The sequence below is a fragment of the Castor canadensis genome, chromosome 1 (genome assembly GCF_047511655.1).
Source record: "Castor canadensis chromosome 1, mCasCan1.hap1v2, whole genome shotgun sequence".
Lineage (NCBI taxonomy): Eukaryota > Metazoa > Chordata > Mammalia > Rodentia > Castoridae > Castor > Castor canadensis.
The window spans coordinates 170,737,109-170,757,061 of record NC_133386.1 but is presented as its reverse complement, the minus strand read 5'-3'; the positions used below and the strand labels follow the sequence as shown (position 1 = coordinate 170,757,061).

At 37.4% G+C, this 19,953-nt stretch overlaps 1 protein-coding gene across 4 annotated transcripts in view; it reads left to right on the top strand.

The window, feature by feature from the left end:
• The window catches only part of Fbxo3 (F-box protein 3), a 36,539-nt gene that overhangs the window by 15,013 nt on the left and 1,573 nt on the right, over positions 1-19,953 (top strand). The window contains exons 4-11 of one of the 4 annotated variants that reach the window (XM_074044206.1): positions 1,434-1,548; positions 2,578-2,782; positions 3,468-3,513; positions 10,850-10,934; positions 11,807-11,929; positions 13,683-13,794; positions 15,419-15,609; positions 16,879-18,108. In XM_074044206.1, the coding sequence (XP_073900307.1) occupies positions 1,434-1,548; positions 2,578-2,782; positions 3,468-3,513; positions 10,850-10,934; positions 11,807-11,929; positions 13,683-13,794; positions 15,419-15,601 (869 nt within the window). In that variant the 3' untranslated portion in view covers positions 15,602-15,609; positions 16,879-18,108. Of the gene's footprint in view, positions 1-1,433; positions 1,549-2,577; positions 2,783-3,467; positions 3,514-10,849; positions 10,935-11,806; positions 11,930-13,682; positions 13,799-15,418; positions 15,610-16,878; positions 18,109-19,953 lie in introns of those variants that run through there. The other 3 variants (XM_074044196.1, XM_074044187.1, XM_074044204.1) reach the window with 3 other exon arrangements.

Sequence of the window (19,953 nt, the reverse complement as noted above, 5' to 3'; positions counted from 1 at the left end):
TTACTCTAGGCATGCACCACCATGTCCAGACCAGCCTCATGCTTTTGATTGCTTGGAAAGCATTTCTTGAGTTTTGGTGTAATGGTTCTTTTCTCCTAAAAATTTGCTTCTGTTTTTTGACTGATAATTCAATGAACAGATCACCTTAATCCAGTCAGGGATTGATATGATTGATACGAAGCTGGGCATTAGTCTTTGTGAGGACTAGTCTATTTTCTGTTCACCTCCATTCCTAGGGCATGGCCCTTCTAAATCCTAGCCTAAAAACTTTGGATTTTCACCTGACCCCTTACTTCTTCATAGTCTCTGGATTCCAGGTTTTTGCCCCGTAATATTGCCTAAATCTTTGCTTTGCTTCTTGACCTCTCAGTCTCTTGTTTTCTTTTAATATTGGCAATTACTTCAGAAACATGGTGTTCAGAGGCTTGACTCACCTCTTAGTTTACTTATTCTTCTGGACCCCTTGTCTTCAGCTTTGTGGCTTTTTGAGGCTGGCCTTGAATTCACTATTCTGCCTCAGCCTCCTGAGTGCTGGGATTATAGTTGTGCACCATCATGCCTTGCTACTTTTGTGTGTGTGTGTGTGTGTGTGTGTGTGTGTGTGTGTGCGCGCGTGCGTGTGTGAGTGCATGTGCTTAAGTCTTCAAAATTTTTTGTTATTATTCAGTGATGAGAGGTTGGCCCAATGGCCTGGTGGGCCATTGCTGGAAGTGGATCTCTTCTACTGGTATTTGTCACTTCTTCCTGCTTCCAAAAGCAGGAATACATGGCAAGTTTACAAATGTGCAAACTAGAATCCAGGTTAGTTGTTGCCTCACTGTATGAACCTACATCTTAGGTATTATATTTCCCATAAAGAGAACAACAACAAAAAGAGCAATGTTGTTAGCGCCTGTAGCTCACACCTGTAATCCTAGCTACTCGAAGGCCAAGATCAGGAGGACTGAGGTTTGAGGCCAGCCTGGACAAATAGTTTCTGAGACTCTATCTCAAAAATACCCAACGGGAAAAAAGGGCTGATGGAGTGGCTCAAGTGGTAGAGTGCCAGCCTCGCAAGCATGAACCCCAGTACCACACACGAAAAAGAATATAGAGGATTTTGAAGTTTTTTTTTTTAAATAAACAAAAGCAGTATGACTATTAGGTGTAGAAAAGTGAGATATGCCCTATGTTTTGTGCTATAATGTAAAGAAAAATTATTGGTGTCCTTTCCATATTTTCCCAAGTTGCCAGTGTTTTCCGTCAAGAGGAAACTAGGGACTTTGCCTTGTGCTGTGCTCGCCACGATGACCTTCAGTTCATTTCCCGTGCTTTAGCCATATGTTTCAGGCAGAAGTGACTGGCTCTAAGATTGTCTCACTGGTTAGCTGACAGATGATTAGGCGGAAGGCTTTTTGTATCTTCACATTTCCCTCCTTGGTGTCCGTTTGCAGAGGGCGCTCGCGAGGAAGACCTTGATGCTGTGGAAGCTCAGATTGGTTGTAAACTTCCCAATGACTACCGGTGTTCATATCGAATCCACAACGGGCAGAAGTTAGTGGTTCCTGGGTAAGGTGCTTGATGGGATTTTTAATACATGTTGCTATTTTTAATGTGATTTTCCAGAATGAAAATAAATAAATTTTATTTGTAGTTATCCTTAATAAATTAAAGAAGTATAAGAATTCCCTCTTCCTCTTTATAGGAATCCATAAGATGAAAATCTATTGCTTGAATTAGATTTTACCAAAATAAATATATCTCATAAAGACCTCATTTTAACCAACACATCTTCATAACTAAAGTGGAGTCTGTTTGGGGATGGGGGCTCTGGGGACATAGGGTAGAGGTGGATTTATGAATATATTTGAACTAAACTGTTGGGAACACTTGGCATGTTATAGGCCAGGCAAATTGTTTTAGGAGCTTGATGCAAATTCTATCTACTATGCATGAAAAGTACACTACCTTGTTGAGAGCTATATACACTAAAGAAAATCTGTCATATTCACCTGCAGCCTACCATTGAATAAACTGTTCAAACCTTCTAAAAGATTCTATGAGATTCATGTGGAATTTTTTGGTAAGAGGAGACCATGTAGTAGCCATCAAATTTACTTACAATTTGGGGTGGTATTTTTTGTTTGTTTTTTGTTTTTGGCAGTACTCAGGTTTGAACGCAGGGCTTTCACCTTGAGCCACTCCACCAGCCCTTTTTTGTGATGGGTTTTTTGAGATAGGGTCTCATGAACTATTTGCTTAGGCTGGCTTCAAACTGTGATCCTCCTGATCTCTGCCTTCTGAGTAGCTAGGGTTATAGGCGTGAGCCACTGGCGCCTGGCCAGTTATATTTCTTTTTAAAAGACTGGCATTTAAGTAATTTAGACATTTTATTTTTAAATTTGAATCAGAATCTTTCTGATCAAAGGAGTTTGAATTTAACATGTAGAAATTGGAGTAGTTTTGGCATTTCTGGTTTAGAATTATGCTAAGCAATGCTTAGAAAGTTGTCAATGTATAGTTCATAAAGATGTCTGTTTGGTACTGTTGCTGTTTTTGTTTGTTTGTTTTTACATTTTGAGTCTGTTTTCTCCTCAGGTTGCTGGGAAGTATGGCACTGTCAAATCACTATCGTTCTGAAGATTTATTAGATGTCGATACAGCTGCTGGGGGATTCCAGCAGAGACAGGGACTAAAATATTGTCTCCCTTTAACTTTCTGCATACATACTGGTTTGAGTCAGTACATAGCAGTCGAAGCTGCAGAGGGCCGAAACAAAAATGAAGTTTTCTACCAATGTCCAGTAAGTAGGAAGTATTTAATTGTGGCTTTAGAATGCATTCTGATGATTGTATAAATGTGTGCATTAGTTATTTCAGGGATATAGAATAATGATAGGCACTTAAATTAACTAGACAGCTAATATTCAGACATAATGGCATAGAATGTCAAAAGAAATTTCACCACGGGACAAACAGTGCGAATTGTTGCACATACAGAGGGAAGGCTGTGATCATGTCAAGGCATTGTAAATGTAAGGAAAACTAATAAACTTCTTGTTGAACAAATTGTATGTTTCTACTTTCTTAAAAGTTTAGTTTTTGAGATTCTGTGACTTTTCAGGTTTCTTGACTGTGACTCCAAAGTCCTTTCTTTAAGGTAGCAAGCCTTATATCTTAATACCTTACTGCCTGATCATGCTCTTGAAGAATAATTTCACAGTTCATTGCGCCAGTAACATCCCTACAAAGTGTTTCTCTTATTGACAAGTGCTGCTACTTTATACAAGTGCCAATGACTTTATAGAAAGTCTTTTTTCATGTTTACGTAGAAATCATAAATAGGACCCAAAAAGTGTGAGGAATGTTTGAGTGTTGATTGGAACACTTAAGTTATTTTTATTTTTATCTGTTTTGCCTTGCTACAGGAAAAGATGCAGGTAATAAACAATGAGAAATGTATCAGTTACTTTTTTCTCCCCCATCTAGGACCAGATGGCTCGGAATCCAGCTGCTATCGACATGTTTATCATAGGTAAGAGAAAAGACAATCATTCTTTTCTTTTTTCCTCCCAGTTAAAAAAATGAACTGAGCGCTGGTGGAGTGGCTCAAGTGGTAGAGTATCTGCCTAGCAAGCATGAGGCCCTGAGTTCAAACCCCAGTACCACCAAAAAAAAAAAAATTTTCATCTCTTAGTAAGTTCTAAAAACTTTTGCATTTAGGCCTGAGCTTTCAACTCACTCTGACTCATGTGGTCCCTGGTTTCTAAGTTAACCAGTCTCTGAAGGTTATGCCACACCAGCATCGTTACACAGCACATTTTCAGAGATGGCCATCTGCACTCTAGTCCTGCCGTGCTACTGAATTTATAAGTCAGACTGCAGCTGCTAGACTGTTCGAGTGTCTTACTTTTAGCTTGCTGCTCTTCTGATAAGGTGTGGAGAAACCACTGTTGCAACAGAGTACTAAGATCTGGTAATACTGTTCTGGAAGTCAGAGTTTCTCCCAGAATAAAAAAAAACAAGGCCGGCGCCAGTGTCTCACGCCTGTACTCCTCGCTGCTCAGAAGGCAGAGATCAGGAGGATCATGGTTTGAAGCCAGCCCAGGAAAATATTCTGTGAGACCCTATCTCGAAAAAAAAAAAAAAAAAACCACCACAAAAAGGGCTGGCAGAGTGGTTCAATGTGTAGACCCTGACTTCAAGCCCCAGTACTGCAAAAAAAAATAAAAGAGCAAAGAGACATGAGATACACAGAGCAGAGATGAGATGGGAAGTTAATGCTGGGTGAAAGACAAAGCAGTTTCCTGGGTACCTTGATAAAACCCTAGTACTGTCAAAGAAACAGCCAAACATGGGCACACTTTATTTTTATTTTTTTTTTTTCATTTTTCTTTTATTATTCATATGTGCATACAAGGCTTGGTTCATTTCTCCCCCCTGCCCCCACCCCCTCCCTTACCACCCACTCCACCCCCTCCCGCTCCCCCCCTCAATACCCAGCAGAAACTATTTTGCCCTTATCTCTAATTTTGTTGTAGAGAGAGTATAAGCAATAATAGGAAGGAACAAGGGGTTTTGCTGGTTGAGATAAGGATAGCTATACAGGGCATTGACTCACATTGATTTCCTGTGTGTGGGTGTTACCTTCTAGGTTAATTCTTTTTGATCTAACCTTTTCTCTAGTTCCTGGTCCCCTTTTCCTATTGGCCTCAGTTGCTTTAAGGTATCTGCTTTAGTTTCTCTGCGTTAAGGGCAACAAATGCTAGCTAGTTTTTTAGGTGTCTTACCTATCCTCACCCCTCCCTTGTGTGCTCTCGCTTTTATCATGTGCTCATAGTCCAATCCCCTTGTTGTGTTTGCCCTTGATCTAATGTCCACATATGAGGGAGAACATACGATTTTTGGTCTTTTGAGCCAGGCTAACCTCACTCAGAATGATGTTCTCCAATTCCATCCATTTACCAGCGAATGATAACATTTCGTTCTTCTTCATGGCTGCATAAAATTCCATTGTGTATAGATACCACATTTTCTTAATCCATTCGTCAGTGCTGGGACATCTTGGCTGTTTCCATAACTTGGCTATTGTGAATAGTGCCGCAATAAACATGGATGTGCAGGTGCCTCTGGAGTAACAGTCTTTTGGGTATATCCCCAGGAGTGGTATTGCTGGATCAAATGGTAGATCGATGTCCATCTTTTTAAGTAGCCTCCAAATTTTTTTCCAGAGTGGTTGTACTAGTCTACATTCCCACCAACAGTGTAAAAGGGTTCCTTTTTCCCCGCATCCTCGCCAACACCTGTTGTTGGTGGTGTTGCTGATGATGGCTATTCTAACAGGGGTGAGGTGGAATCTTAGTGTGGTTTTAATTTGCATTTCCTTTATTGCTAGAGATGGTGAGCATTTTTTCATGTGTTTTCTGGCCATTTGAATTTCTTCTTTTGAGAAAGTTCTGTTTAGTTCACATGCCCATTTCTTTATTGGTTCATTAGTTTTGGGAGAATTTAGTTTTTTAAGTTCCCTGTATATTCTGGTTATCAGTCCTTTGTCTGATGTATAATTGGCAAATATTTTCTCCCACTCTGTGGGTGTTCTCTTCAGTTTAGAGACCATTTCTTTTGATGAACAGAAGCTTTTTAGTTTTATGAGGTCCCATTTATCTATGCTATCTCTTAGTTGCTGTGCTGCTGGGGTTTCATTGAGAAAGTTCTTACCTATACCTACTAACTCCAGAGTATTTCCTACTCTTTCTTGTATCAACTTAAGAGTTTGGGGTCTGATATTAAGATCCTTGATCCATTTTGAGTTAATCTTGGTATAGGGTGATATACATGGATCTAGTTTCAGTTTTTTGCAGACTGCTAACCAGTTTTCCCAGCAGTTTTTGTTGAAGAGGCTGCTATTTCTCCATCGTATATTTTTAGCTCCTTTGTCAAAGATAAGTTGCTCATAGTTGTGTGGCTTCATATCTGGATCCTCTATTCTGTTCCACTGGTCTTCATGTCTGTTTTTGTGCCAGTACCATGCTGTTTTTATTGTTATTGCTTTGTAATATAGTTTGAAGTCAGGTATTGTGATACCTCCTGCATTGTTCTTTTGACTGAGTATTGCCTTGGCTATTCGTGGCCTCTTATGTTTCCATATAAATTTCACAGTAGATTTTTCAATCTCTTTAATGAATGTCATTGGAATTTTGATGGGAATTGCATTAAACATGTAGATTACTTTGGGGAGTATTGACATTTTTACTATGTTGATTCTACCAATCCATGAGCATGGGAGATCTCTCCACTTTCTATAGTCTTCCTCAATCTCTTTCTTCAGAAGTGTATAGTTTTCCTTGTAGAGGTCTTTCACATCTTTTGTTAGGTTTACACCTAGGTATTTGATTTTTTTTGAGGCTATTGTAAATGGAATTGTTTTCATACATTCTTTTTCCGTTTGCTCATTGTTAGTGTATAGAAATGCTAATGATTTTTCTATGTTGATTTTATATCCTGCTACTTTGCTATAGCTATTGATGATGTCTAGAAGCTTCTGAGTAGAGTTTTTTGGGTCTTTAAGGTATAGGATCATGTCGTCTGCAAAATAGGGATATTTTGACAGTTTCTTTACCTATTTGTATTCCTTTTATTCCTTCTTCTTGCCTAATTGCTCTGGCTAGGAATTCCAGTACTATGTTGAATAGGAGTGGAGATAGTGGGCATCCTTGTCTGGTTCCTGATTTTAGAGGGAACGGTTTTAATTTTTCTCCGTTAAGTATAATGCTGGCTGTAGGTTTGTCATATATAGCTTTTATAATGTTGAGGAACTTTCCTTCTATTCCTAGTTTTCTTAGAGCTTTTATCATGAAATGATGTTGGATCTTATCAAAGGCTTTTTCTGCATCTATTGAGATGATCAAGTGGTTTTTGTCTTTGCTTCTGTTAATGTGGTTTATTACGTTTATTGATTTTCGTATGTTGAACCACCCCTGCATCCCTGGGATGAAGCCTACCTGGTCGTGGTGGATAATCTTTTTGATGTGTTGCTGAATTCGGTTTGCCATTATTTTGTTGAGGATTTTTGCATCAATGTTCATTAAGGAGATTGGCCTATAGTTCTCCTTTTTGGAGGTGTCTTTGCCTGGTTTTGGGATAAGTGTAATACTGGCTTCATAAAATGTGTTTGGCAGTTTTCCTTCCCTTTCTATTTCATGGAACAGTTTAAGGAGGGTTGGTATCAGTTCTTCTTTAAAGGTCTGATAGAATTCAGCAGAGAATCCATCAGGTCCTGGACTTTTCTTTTTGGGGAGACTCTTGATTGCTGCTTCAATTTCATTTTGTGTTATAGGTCTATTCAGGTGATTAATTTCCTCTTGGTTCAGTTTTGGATGATCATATGTATCTAGAAATCTGTCCATTTCTTTTAGATTTTCAAATTTATTTGAATATAGGTTCTCAAAGTAGTCTCTGATGATTTCCTGGATTTCCATGGTGTTTGTTGTTATCTCCCCTTTTGCATTCCTGATTCTACTAATTTGGGTTTTTTCTCTCCTCATTTTAGTCAGGTTTGCCAGGGGTCTATCGATCTTGTTTATTTTTTCAAAGAACCAACTTTTTGTTTCATTAATTCTTTGTATGGTTTTTTTGGTTTCTATTTCGTTGATTTCAGCTCTTATTTTTATTATTTCTCTCCTTCTATTTGTTTTGGGATTTGCTTGTTCTTGTTTTTCTAGGAGTTTGAGATGTATCATTAGGTCATTGATTTGGGATCTTTCAATCTTTTTAATATATGCACTCATGGCTATAAACTTTCCTCTCAAGACTGCCTTAGCTGTGTCCCATAGGTTCCGGTAGGTTGTGTTTTCATTTTCATTGACTTCTAGGAACTTTTTAATTTCCTCTTTTATTGCATCGATGATCCATTCTTCATTAAGTAATGAGTTATTTAGTTTCCAGCTGTTTGCATGTTTTTTGTCTTTACTTTTGTTGTTGAGTTCTACTTTTACTGCATTGTGGTCAGATAGTATGCACGGTATTATTTCTATTTTCTTATATTTGCTGAGGCTTGCTTTGTGCCCTAGGATATGATCTATTTTGGAGAAGGTTCCATGGGCTGCTGAGAAGAATGTATATTGTGTAGAGGTTGGATGAAATGTTCTATAGACATCTACTAGGTCCACTTGATCTATTGCATATTTTAGATCTTGGATTTCTTTATTGAGTTTTTGTTTGGATGACCTATCTATTGATGATAATGGAGTGTTAAAGTCTCCCACAACCACTGTGTTGGCGTTTATATATGCTTTTAGGTCTTTCAGGGTATGTTTGATGAAATTGGGTGCGTTGACATTGGGTGCGTACAGATTGATGATTATTATTTCCTTTTGGTCTATTTCCCCTTTTATTAGTATGGAATGTCCTTCTTTGTCTCGTTTGATCAATGTAGGTTTGAAGTCTACTTTGTCAGAGATAAGTATTGCTACTCCTGCTTGTTTTCGGGGGCCATTAGCTTGGTAAATCTTCTTCCAGCCTTTCATCCTAAACATATGCTTATTTCTGTCGGTGAGATGAGTCTCCTGTCAGCAACAAATTGTTGGATCTTCTTTTTTAATCCATTTTGTCAAACGGTGTCTTTTGATGGGTGAATTAAGTCCATTGACATTAAGTGTTAGTACTGATAGGTATGTGGTGATTCCTGCCATTTAGTTATCTTAGTTGTTTGAAGGTTTGATTGTGTGTACCTAACTTGATGTTACTCTCTACTGTCTTGCTTTTTCTTATCCTGTGGTTTGGTGCTGCCTGCCTTTTCATGGTTAAGTTGGGTGTCACTTTCTGTGTGCAGGATCCCTTGCAGAATCTTTTGTAATGGTGGCTTTGTGGTCACATATTGTTTTAGTTTCTGCTTATCATGGAAGACTTTTATTGCTCCATCTATTTTGAATGATAGCTTTGCTGGGTAGAGTATCCTGGGGTTGAAGTTATTTTCATTCAGTGCCCGGAAGATCTCACCCCACGCTCTTCTTGCTTTTAATGTTTCTGTTGAGAAGTCTGCTGTGATTTTGATGGGTTTACCTTTGTATGTTACTTGTTTTTTCTCTCTTGCAGCCTTCAATATTCTTTCCTTAGTTTCTGAACTTGTTGTTTTAATGATGATATGTCGTGGAGTAGTTCTATTTTGATCTGGTCTGTTTGGTGTCCTGGAGGCCTCTTGCATTTGTATGGGAATATCTTTCTCTAGATTTGGGAAATTTTCCATTATTATTTTGTTGAATATATTACGCATTCCCTTCGCTTGCACCTCTTCTCCTTCTTCGATGCCACATGGGCACACTTTAAAAGGTGAGCTACCTGAGAACATGAAGGTACATCTTGATTCATTGAGGCCTAGTTTCTGGGAACTTTTGGTTACACACAAGATGCTATCTCCTATGTGTTCAGAGCACTGTTAGTAGGTATTTAAACATACTGGAAGTTGTGCGTAGCTGAGTGCAGCAGTGAATGTTGCCGAATATGCCCTCACCTTGAAGAATGTAGTTTGGTATCCATGGAAATCAGTTGAAGTGCATTAAGTAGACCTGCCAATTTCTTTTTTTTTTTTAATGCAAACCATAAAACTTCTCTTCTTCTTAGAAAAAATTTTATTCCATGACACATACAAAATGATTGTTTAAACACCAGTGAAATTACTAGTTCTAAGAACATAATATTGAGGAAAAATATATTAAAATAAATTAGAGCAGTTACATACAAAAAACACACTAAAACAAAATAAAAATATAAAATTGTGCCTCCTATGAGTTCTTTTTTGTGTGGTGCCAAGGATCAAAGGCAGCACCTTCTGTCAATTTTACTGACATTGTTCATATAGTTCTTTACTATCTTACTCAAAACGAGTAGACAATCAGTGACCTTTGAATACAACAGCATTTAATAAATAATGGGTGAGAATGGGCCATTAATAGATATTCAGAAAAGAGCTATTTTAGTTTTGTCTTCTCTCAAATGATGCCTTTAAAATTTTAAGTCTTTGTACTCTTAGATACAAGCCAAATTATCTTCCCTACAGAGCATAATTGGTAAGTATTACAAATTTAGCATAGGATAGTCAGAATGGCGGAGTGCAGAACTGGATTAATTGAAACCAGATCACAAAGAAATTATTGAATAACATTAAGGAACTAATGTGTTAGGTTATGTTAATAATAAATATGGGATCTGATAGTTATGTGGTACTACCTAGAAAGCATAAACATAATTCAACTGAACAGTTGTCATTGATCCAGTCACTGCATCATGGATGTATGGTCTGAACTGGACTATTCCAACAATTTTTTTTCTGCTTGAGCTGATCACTAAGAGTATGGAAGACCACTGTGCAACTGACTCTATCTAGCAGTACACAACAAGGTCACTCTGGGATTGGCCTGCTGTTCAGAATTCCACAATGCCACATACCTGGTAGAGGTCCATGCTGAGTCTGGTTTCTGCCAGAATTTTGTGCATGAATCAGGTTGTGTCTGAACTGTGACATATCGTCATTGTCTGAGAAGAGGTGCCTGGCATTTTCTCATAGTTTCTTCCTAGACATAACTATGAAGTATAAAAAATACTTTGAAGGTAGCTATAGGATTCTCTGAAAAGAGCTGGGAAGAAGGAGGGGGGCAAATAAAGTTACCTCAAAGAAATAAGGTGAATAGAATTGTGACTAGAAAGTGGCCTGATGAAAGACTAGCAGAATTATATCTATAATGTTATATCTACAAATGTTTCTAGTTTTGGTATCACATCTTAATCATAGAGGAATTATAATTCTTTGTTTCCTGTGTGTAGATTTTACAAAAACGACTTGTCCTTTACTCATTTTTCTCCTTTCTGGTTTATAGGTGCTACTTTTACTGACTGGTTTACCTCTTATGTCAACAATGTTGTATCGGGTGGCTTCCCCATCATCAGAGACCAAATTTTCAGGTATTTCATTTGGGGCTTTTTGGATCAAAATGAGTATAAGTCAGAAAAAACTGTCCATCACAGGTCATGAGATGACATTTCCCAAGAAGGTTAATAAAAGAACCTCTCATTACCCTAAATCTCTTTACTTTATTCTCACTTTAAAGCCAACACCCAAAGACTTAAATCAGCTAGTATTTTTTATCTTAAAAGAATCAAGAGGAAGATTTGATTTTGATTTAAAACCTGTGCCTTGATAGTAGCTATTTAGTTTCTCTTTCAAAAAAAACAAAAGGTTGTTTGCCAGTTCATTTATTATGAGTAGCAAGTAGGTAATATGAAGTCCTAATGAATATTATTATCTCTAAATAAAATACTCAGGTGTTGTAGTTATAGTTAGAAGTGATATTATTAGTTCATAGTAGCCTTTGTGGCAGAAGTAATAGACTAGTAATACATTCAGGGCATCTAGATTAAGAGGCAGGAAGAACAGCTTCATTATACTTTACAGGTTGAATATACTTACATACATACATACTTTTATGTGTTTTTATTGTCAGAGCCACCATTTGGCAGATATAGCTGGGTTTTCAGATGTTCCCCAAACTTTCCTAGCTTTGAAACCTGAGATAAGCCCGTTTTAGTTCCCAAACTAATTACTAATCTATTATTGGGACCACTGACCACCGGCCCTTGTCACTGTCATTACTAAACCAGAGTCACCAAGGTTTGTAACTTTCTTCTAAGTTTAGTAGGACTATACCCAAATATGATGTGAAGTTTTGGTTCTAAAGTAAAGTATAAGTATGCTGTTGTACATTGTATGTGTAAACCTTTTATCCCTAGAATTGAAGTTAGTGGATTTTAAAACTTCTAATTTTTTTAATTACTAGGTACATCCATGATCCAGAGTGCGTAGCAACCACTGGGGATATTACGGTTTCGGTTTCCACGTCGTTTCTGCCAGAACTCAGCTCTGTACACCCACCCCACTATTTCTTCACATACCGAATAAGGTGAGAATTTTAAATGGGGTCTCTTGTCACTGTGACAAAATACCTGAGAAAATCAACTTAAAGGAGGAGGGATTTATTTTGGCTCATGATTTCCAAGTTTTCCTTCTATGGTCACCGTTGTCTCCATTGCTTGGGGGCCTGTGCCTGGTGAGGCAGTGTGGCTAAGCAGAGCTGCTCAGTTTATGGCAGCCAGGAAGAGAGAGAATGCCACCTGCTGGGAACCAAGCCTTTAACACACAAGTCTTTGGGGCCATTTTACATCCAAACCATAACAGTCTCTTTTCAGTTAATAGTGGAGTATATTCTGTGCACTTGACATGATATAAGAAATGCATTTTGGGTATTTTTTGGTTGGTTCTTTGGTCCTGGGGGTGGAACCCAGGGCCTTGCGCATATTAGGCAAGTGCTGTATTAGTGAGCCACAACCCCAGGCCTAAAATGCATTTTGAAGAACACTTTCTTGCTGAAGTTTAGAGGAAGGTGAATGAATTTTCTACAATATAGTGTTCATGAAGGACTTTTATTTTATATTAGCATCTAAGTTTTTAAAGTTTTTTTCTTGCACAAGTACTGTGCCAGGTACTGTGAGAAGTGGATTATTAAGTTGTAATCATCAGAGCTCTATTTTAGAGTTAGGATACATTCTAGAAGCTATCAAATTGCCATACATAAAACTATGTTTTATATTTCAGCTGACCTGTCTATGTTTAATTTAAAAAATCTAATAAATGTTTGAGTGCTTCATGTATGTCATACATGGTATTAAGCATTAGATTTGACTAAATATAAAAATGAATATTTTATTTTATTTTTGAAGAATATCTCTGTTTTTTTCCCATAGTATTAGCATTTGAACTCAGGGCTTTGTGCTTTCTAGGCAGGTGCTTTGCCACTTGAGCCACACCTCCAGCCCTAAAAATGAATATTTTAAACTCATTTTTTAGTTGGAAATATTCTGTGCTATCACATAAAGACAATTCATTGCTCCAAGAGAGCAAGAATACTTTGTTTTAAATATATTTATTTTTATATACACACACATATAATGCCTATACTGGAAGTACTTTAGTAATAGATACTTACCAGAAAGCATCCTGAGATTTTGGTAATTGTGTGTGGCCTTTGATTTGTCCAAGGATAGGTATAAATGTTTGTTATTTTGATCATTTAGTTTAGATCCTGCCTAGGATTGAAACATGTTTAAAATAAAAACATCCACGTGTACTTCTAGGGTACTTAACGTAAAAATAAGAGATAGCAGGTTCCTAGCAAAGGGGAAATGACAGTATTGGGAAGGAGAGTGGAAGTGGAATCTCAGGAACTGGTGATTTTTTTGCATTGAACTTTTCATAAGTAAATGGAGAAAATAACCAGGGTTATAGGTTTGTCATGACTGAAAGACTACCTGCTCATTAGAAGTTTTCCATAGCACTGTGTTCTAGAGAGCATTTGTCAACTGAATCTTTATTCAAAAAGCAAACAATGGCTGTCCCATTGTTTTTGCATATGGTTATGTTGCCTGCTCCCTTGTTGATGGTTGTGAAAGTTAAGTGCATAAACCGGGGGAGGGGGAATGAAGTTAAGTAAGGCAATATCTTTGAGAACTTGGAAAAATAAATGGCTGACGTAGACTTTGGGTTGAATATCTTGATTTCCTTTGGAAATGGCCCTTTGCAATGCCATAGTTCTTATACAAAAAAGAAAAAAGGTAGCTAAGCCAGATTTGTTCCTCCCCCCCCCCTCCTTTCCCCAGGATTGAAATGTCGAAGGATGCGCTTCCTGAGAAGGCCTGTCAGTTGGACAGTCGCTACTGGAGGATCACCAATGCTAAAGGAGACGTGGAAGAGGTCCAAGGGCCTGGAGTGGTCGGTATGCAACCCAACATTTAAGCTTACACATCAGATCTTCCTGGACTTTGCTTCATAAATGTAATGAAGAGGTCCTTGGCCCATCATTTTAGTCCTTTAAGCATTAACTTTTCTAACATTATAGCAAACTCAGTTATTTAGGGATTGATGGGCTGGTGGAATGGCTCAAGTGGTAGAACACTCACCTGGGGTTCCTTGTTGATCCTTCTTGTGTGTGTGTGTGTGTGTGTGTGTGTGTGTGTATGTTAGATTGGCTAACTACTCATTATTGTATTCTTTGAGTTAAATGACTTAGGAAAATAGGAAGGAAAGAAAAACATTTTCCTTCCTTCTTTTTTTTGTCAGTACTGGCATTTAAACTCAGGGCCTCCTACTTGCTAGGCAGGCACTCTACCACTTGAGCTACACCCCCAGCCCAATAAATTTTCTTAATAGTACAGATTTTTATTGGTTAGATTTCATTTACCTGAGTTTTCATTTACTTTGGTTTCCATGACCATTACCATTCAGCTTTTTTTTTTTTAATATGATTCTCCTACATTTCTGAATTGACAGATTCTTCAGGTTTAAATATGTGCTTCAGGAAAATAATATATCTAAGTCATGTACTTCTGTTATCAGTCCTAGGCATCTGCAGAATTCAGAGTTTTGTGTTCTTGTTTTATTTATTTGTTTGTTCTGTGGTGCTGGGGATTGAACCAGGGCCTTGCATGCACTAGGCAGGTGCTCTACCACTTAAGCTATACTCCTAGCCCAGAATTCAGTTTAAATTAAAGTCTTCTAATCTATTGACATGAATACATTCATGTTCTACATGTTTACTTAATGAATTTTTCTTGGCCTTATTTAAGAATGTAGTGCTAAGGAATTTTATTTGTCATGCTCTTTTTTTGTCATTTGTCATTGGTGTAAGGACTTTCTGTTGTGACTGACATTTTGTCTGGTCTGAATACTTACAATGCATCTTCAGAACCTTATGTTTTAGTCTCTTGTTACTGTTAAACAGTTAGATTACTCTTATCTTTGTTTGAATTACTAACTGAAGCACTTTTTATTACTCATTTATTACCTTGAAGATTGTATCTTCAAGGCCTGAAAGCACTTTGAACAAAAGATGTGATTCTGGGTGGCATTAACTCATGCCTGTAATCCTAGCTACTTGGGAGGCTGAGATAAGGAGGATCAAATCAGAAGAATTGAGGTTCAAATCCAGCCTGTGAAAATAGTTCACAAGAGCCCATCTCCAAAACAACCAGAGCAAAATGGACTGGAGACATGGCTCAAGTGATAGAGTGCCCAATTGCAAGTGTAGGACCCTGAGTTCAAACCCCAGTCCTGCCAAGAAAAAAGAAAAAAAAATGTGCTGTTTTTGTTTTGTTTTACTAGATATTCCCCACCTGCTACATTGTAGAGAATTTGGGGAATACAGAAAAAATGTCAAGAAGAATTAGATACTTGCTCAGAATCCCATCATCCCTAACATTTTGTTATATCTCCTTTTGGTTTTTTTTTTTTTTTTTTTTTTTTACTTTCACACAATTTACATAGTATCTTAGAGAACACATTATTTATTAGAATGAAGAACTGAATTTTACACTTTGACGGATTGTTTTCTCTGCAGGTGAATTTCCAATCATCAGTCCAGGTCGAGTATATGAATACACAAGCTGTACCACATTCTCCACAACATCAGGCTATATGGAAGGATATTATACCTTTCACTTCCTGTACTTTAAAGACAAGATCTTTAACGTTGCCATTCCCCGATTCCACATGGCATGTCCAACATTCAGGGTGTCTATAGCCCGATTGGTAAGTTAACTTTTCCTCCAGTGCTGATTTACATGACTGTAGAATTAACTCTACAGAACATCATCGTTTAGGAAGATGAGTGGGTTATAGATGATGTTCTAGAAAACCCTGGGCATACTGAGAAAGTATCTTGAGGGTTGTGTAAAGATGTTCAGGGGGCCAAACAAAGAAATTAAGATCCCTACTCTTTTCAGAGACACTACCGTTACCTGTTTTAAAGATTCAATCGCTTCTTCACTGTTTCCAAAAGTAGTTCTGTGCCCTACACGTATTAGAATATGAGAAGTGTCACACAAAGCCAGTCAGAATTGGCTTTATTTGATTTTATTAAGACTGAGAAGCCAGGCACCAGTGGCTCACACCTGTAATCCTAGCTACTCAGGAGGCAGAGATCAGGAGGATCGTGGTTCAAAGCCAGCCCGGGCAAATAGTTTGTGAGACCCTGCATCAAAATAATCCATACAAAACACAGAGGCTTAAGCAGTAAGCATGAGGCCCTGAGTTCAAATCCCAGTGCCACAAAAAAAAAAAAGACTGGGAACACAATTTCTTACCATCTTTTTGCTAAAACTCTTAATTTAGTAAACATATACCCTATAAAGAGCATTATAAAGATGACTTAAATGGGTGGACTTATACTTTTAGCAATCTCTGGGATCATTTCTCAAGTCAATCAGGTATATTTTTAAGACCTCATTTTTAGGATTACCTTGTAACAGGTAATCCCAGTTATGGACTATAACATAATTAAGTGAAAGTATGGACCTGCAACCAACCATAGGAAGAAAATATGAATAGGATATCCAGAATGCAACTGAGTTATAGGCCTGAGTGCTCAGAAAATGCTCTAGCTCCTGGGATGGCCCTGATGGGTGGGTCTGAGGTAAGTCTGGGAAGATGAATGTGATGTTCACATGACCCAGAAATGACACATTCACAACTCCAGTTTTCAAAGAAAAGGATGATGGTGAGCCTTCAAACCATTCTACTTGTGGTATGGTGAAAAGGACCTGAATGTGGAAGTGAAATTTTAGCTTTTTCCCATTGGAGGAATGCTAGAAACTACTTCCAGTACTAGGAATGTGCTTCTCCTTATAACATACTTCCATTTTTGACTAGCCCAGTGTCTTTTGAGCCAATAACCTTATCTTTGTATGGTTAATATTCATCAGTGAAGCTATCTGGGACTGGAGTTTTCTTTGTGGGAAAAATTTTAAATATGAATTTAATTTCTTTAATATTCATATTTTCTATTTCTTCTTGTTTCAGTTTTGGTAATTTGTGCCTTTCAAGGAATTTGTCCATTTCATCTAAATGTTGAATTTATTGGCGTAAAAGTTATTCACAATATTCCCTTGATATCCTTTTAATGGCTACCAGAGCTGTAGTCATACATCCTCTTGTTCTTAATATTGGTAATTTATATCTTCTCTTTTTTTAATCACATGATTATTATCACTTTTACTGATCATGTAAAGGAACAACTTTTGGTTTCATGGACTTTTCTCTATTGTTTGCTTATTTTTTATTTCACTGATTTTTGCAGTTGTCTTTATTTTTCTCCTACTTACTTGGGTTTCATTTGATTTTAGACCTTTCCTGTCCTCTAAGCACTGTTTTAGCTATATTTCACAAATTTTGATGTGTGTTGTGTTTTGGTTAACATTTAGTTCAAAACAGTCTCAAATTTCCTTTGTAACTTAATTTTGATCTATGACTTTTCTAGAAACGTGTTAACTTCCAAACATTTGGGAATTTCTCAGTTACCTTTTGGTTATTGAGTTCTAATTATATTGTAGTTAGAGAACTTACTCTGTATTTGCAATACTTTTAAATGTTTTATGGCCCGATATTATATAAAGAATTCATCTTGGTAAATGATCTTTGTGTATTTGAAAAGAATGTATATTCAACCATGTTGAGGAATACTACTCTATAAATGACAGGTGAAGCTGGTTGTTTGGTTAACAGTGATTTTTAAGTCATCTGTATATTCATTTATTGCTTTTTGTGTTTTCTTGTTCTGTCAACTACTAAAGAGACAATTGTTAAAATATCCAACTAAAATTATGGCTTTGTCTATTTTCCTTTTTAGTTCTGTCAGACTGTCTCATGTATTTTGAAGCTTTATAATTATGTACATTTTTTAATGAAGTGCTTCTTTGACCATTATTAAGACTCCCTCTTCATCTCTAATAACATTCCTTGTCCTAAAGTTTAAAGAGCTTTGAGGTTTAAATGATAATGATCACAGATAGTTGATCATTTTGATGTTTGTTTTAATGTTTGCTAGGGTGGGTGTAAAGTCGTCTTTACTGAAGGACAGTGGTTCTCAGTCTCAGGCCTCCTTAGATGCTTAAAACTCACCGAGGACCCGAAGAGCTCTTGCTTGTATGGATTATACTGGTACTTGCCATACTTGAAATCGAAACTGAAAAGTTTTATAATATATACTTATCAGTTCCTTTTAAAACTACAATAAATCCATTACATGTTCAACCCTCTCTTAATTATGTATTTATTTAGAGTTTTAGTTTTTGCCTAACCACAAGTAAATATAAAAAAATCTTGACCTGCCTTATAGAAAATGTTTTCTCTAAACAATGAGAAATCAATTTAAAAAAAATTCTGAATTTATTTCTAATCAACATAAAAAAAGCAATGAGGGTTGTATTTGTTGGCCTTTCCTGTTTCTATTAGTTTTCTTGATAGGGAAGTTGAATCATTCAGTTCCTTTGTCATCCTCTGCCAGTCTGATTAATTAGTAGGCTTAATAATTCTTTTTTCTGTATACTTTGCCACTTTAAAGTACACTTTGGGTTAGCCATAAATGCCTTTTCTTGGTCTTGGTGGTTGTTCACTGGGCTCATTGGAGGGCACTGTAAAGGCTCCCACTGTTCACTGATGTCATTCTCGTCTATGTCGTGTTCCACTTTATGATGGGGGTGTGGTTCAGTGGCAGAATGCCTACCTAGCAAGTGCAAGACCCTGAGTTCAAACCCCAGTACTGCCAAAAAAAAAAAAAAAAGGCTGTTCCCCTTTCCATCTGCTGTTTGTGTACATACACTTACATCTCTCTTTAGCTGCACTGACTCTCTTAACAGTTTTGGTTTTCTCCATTAATATAATGGAGTTTAATGATTAATTATTAATGATTAATAAACATACTACCTGAGTATCATGTTTTAGAATTTCCAAAACCTTCCTCTTCCTGCCTTTTGAATCTCCTACTAAATTTTGAAGTCTTTATTCCTTAGATTAAAAAAAATCCAGAGATACAAATAATGAAATATAAATCACATCTGTGTGTATTTTCTGATTGTTATTATTGTGTTATAATAAATCCTAAGTGATACAATTCCTTTCTCCTACATTAATTCATTTGTTCAGTCAACAAATATTTGAGTACTGTGGTAAACTGCAGTCAAAATCCCTGCGTTGGACTTGACATTCTCACTGCAACAGACAACGTATAACAAACACTATTGTGTCAAGTGGTAACAAGTGCTATGGAGAAAAATCAGTACAGGAGCTAAAAGGAATATCCTGTCAGAATGTAATATAAAGATGTGTCCAGAAAGGCCATGATGGTATGAAAGGAGTGAAGAGAGCCAAGTGGATATGTGGAAGAAGAATATTCAGACAGAGAAGCAGCAAGTCTGAGGTCCTGACACAACACTGTGCTTCGGGTGTGTGAACCACGGAGGCCAGTGTAGCTGCACTCAGTGAACAAGGCCACAACAGTTGGAGGTGAGACCATGTTCCATAAAAGCCTAGTGGAGGCTGGTTGTGTTGGCCTGTAACCCCCTACTCAGGAGGCAAAGGCAGGAAGATTGAAAGTTCAAGGCCAGCCTGGGCTCCATAGTGAGAACCTGACTCAAACAAACAAACGAAAAAACCTTGGAGGAAGGACCTTTGCTGGCATCATGCCCCAAGTTCCCAGTACTTCTGGCTGTTCAGAATTCTGGCTGATATAGCAACTCTTCTCAGAGTCTTCAAAAGTGTATGAGAGGAAAGTAATTCAAGGCTTGATTTGAGACTCCTTGAGCAGAAGTGACATTTCCAAGAGGTGTCTACTATATGGTCATCATCACTACTGTCCTATTGTGGAGCCTTAAGCAATGAATTTAAAAGTACAACATGGACTGGTTTTAGTGAATTGGCAAAGTGACACTGACTTCTGGAGTTAAGTTAGGAAAAGGCAGCCTCATTCTGTCTCCTGGAACACATGCAATTGGTACACCCAGCTACCCTGAAAGAAGCTACCACACTGAAGAGACCATGTAAACACATCTGTCTCAGTCTCCAGATATTTGGATCACCCCAGTCCATATACCAGACATG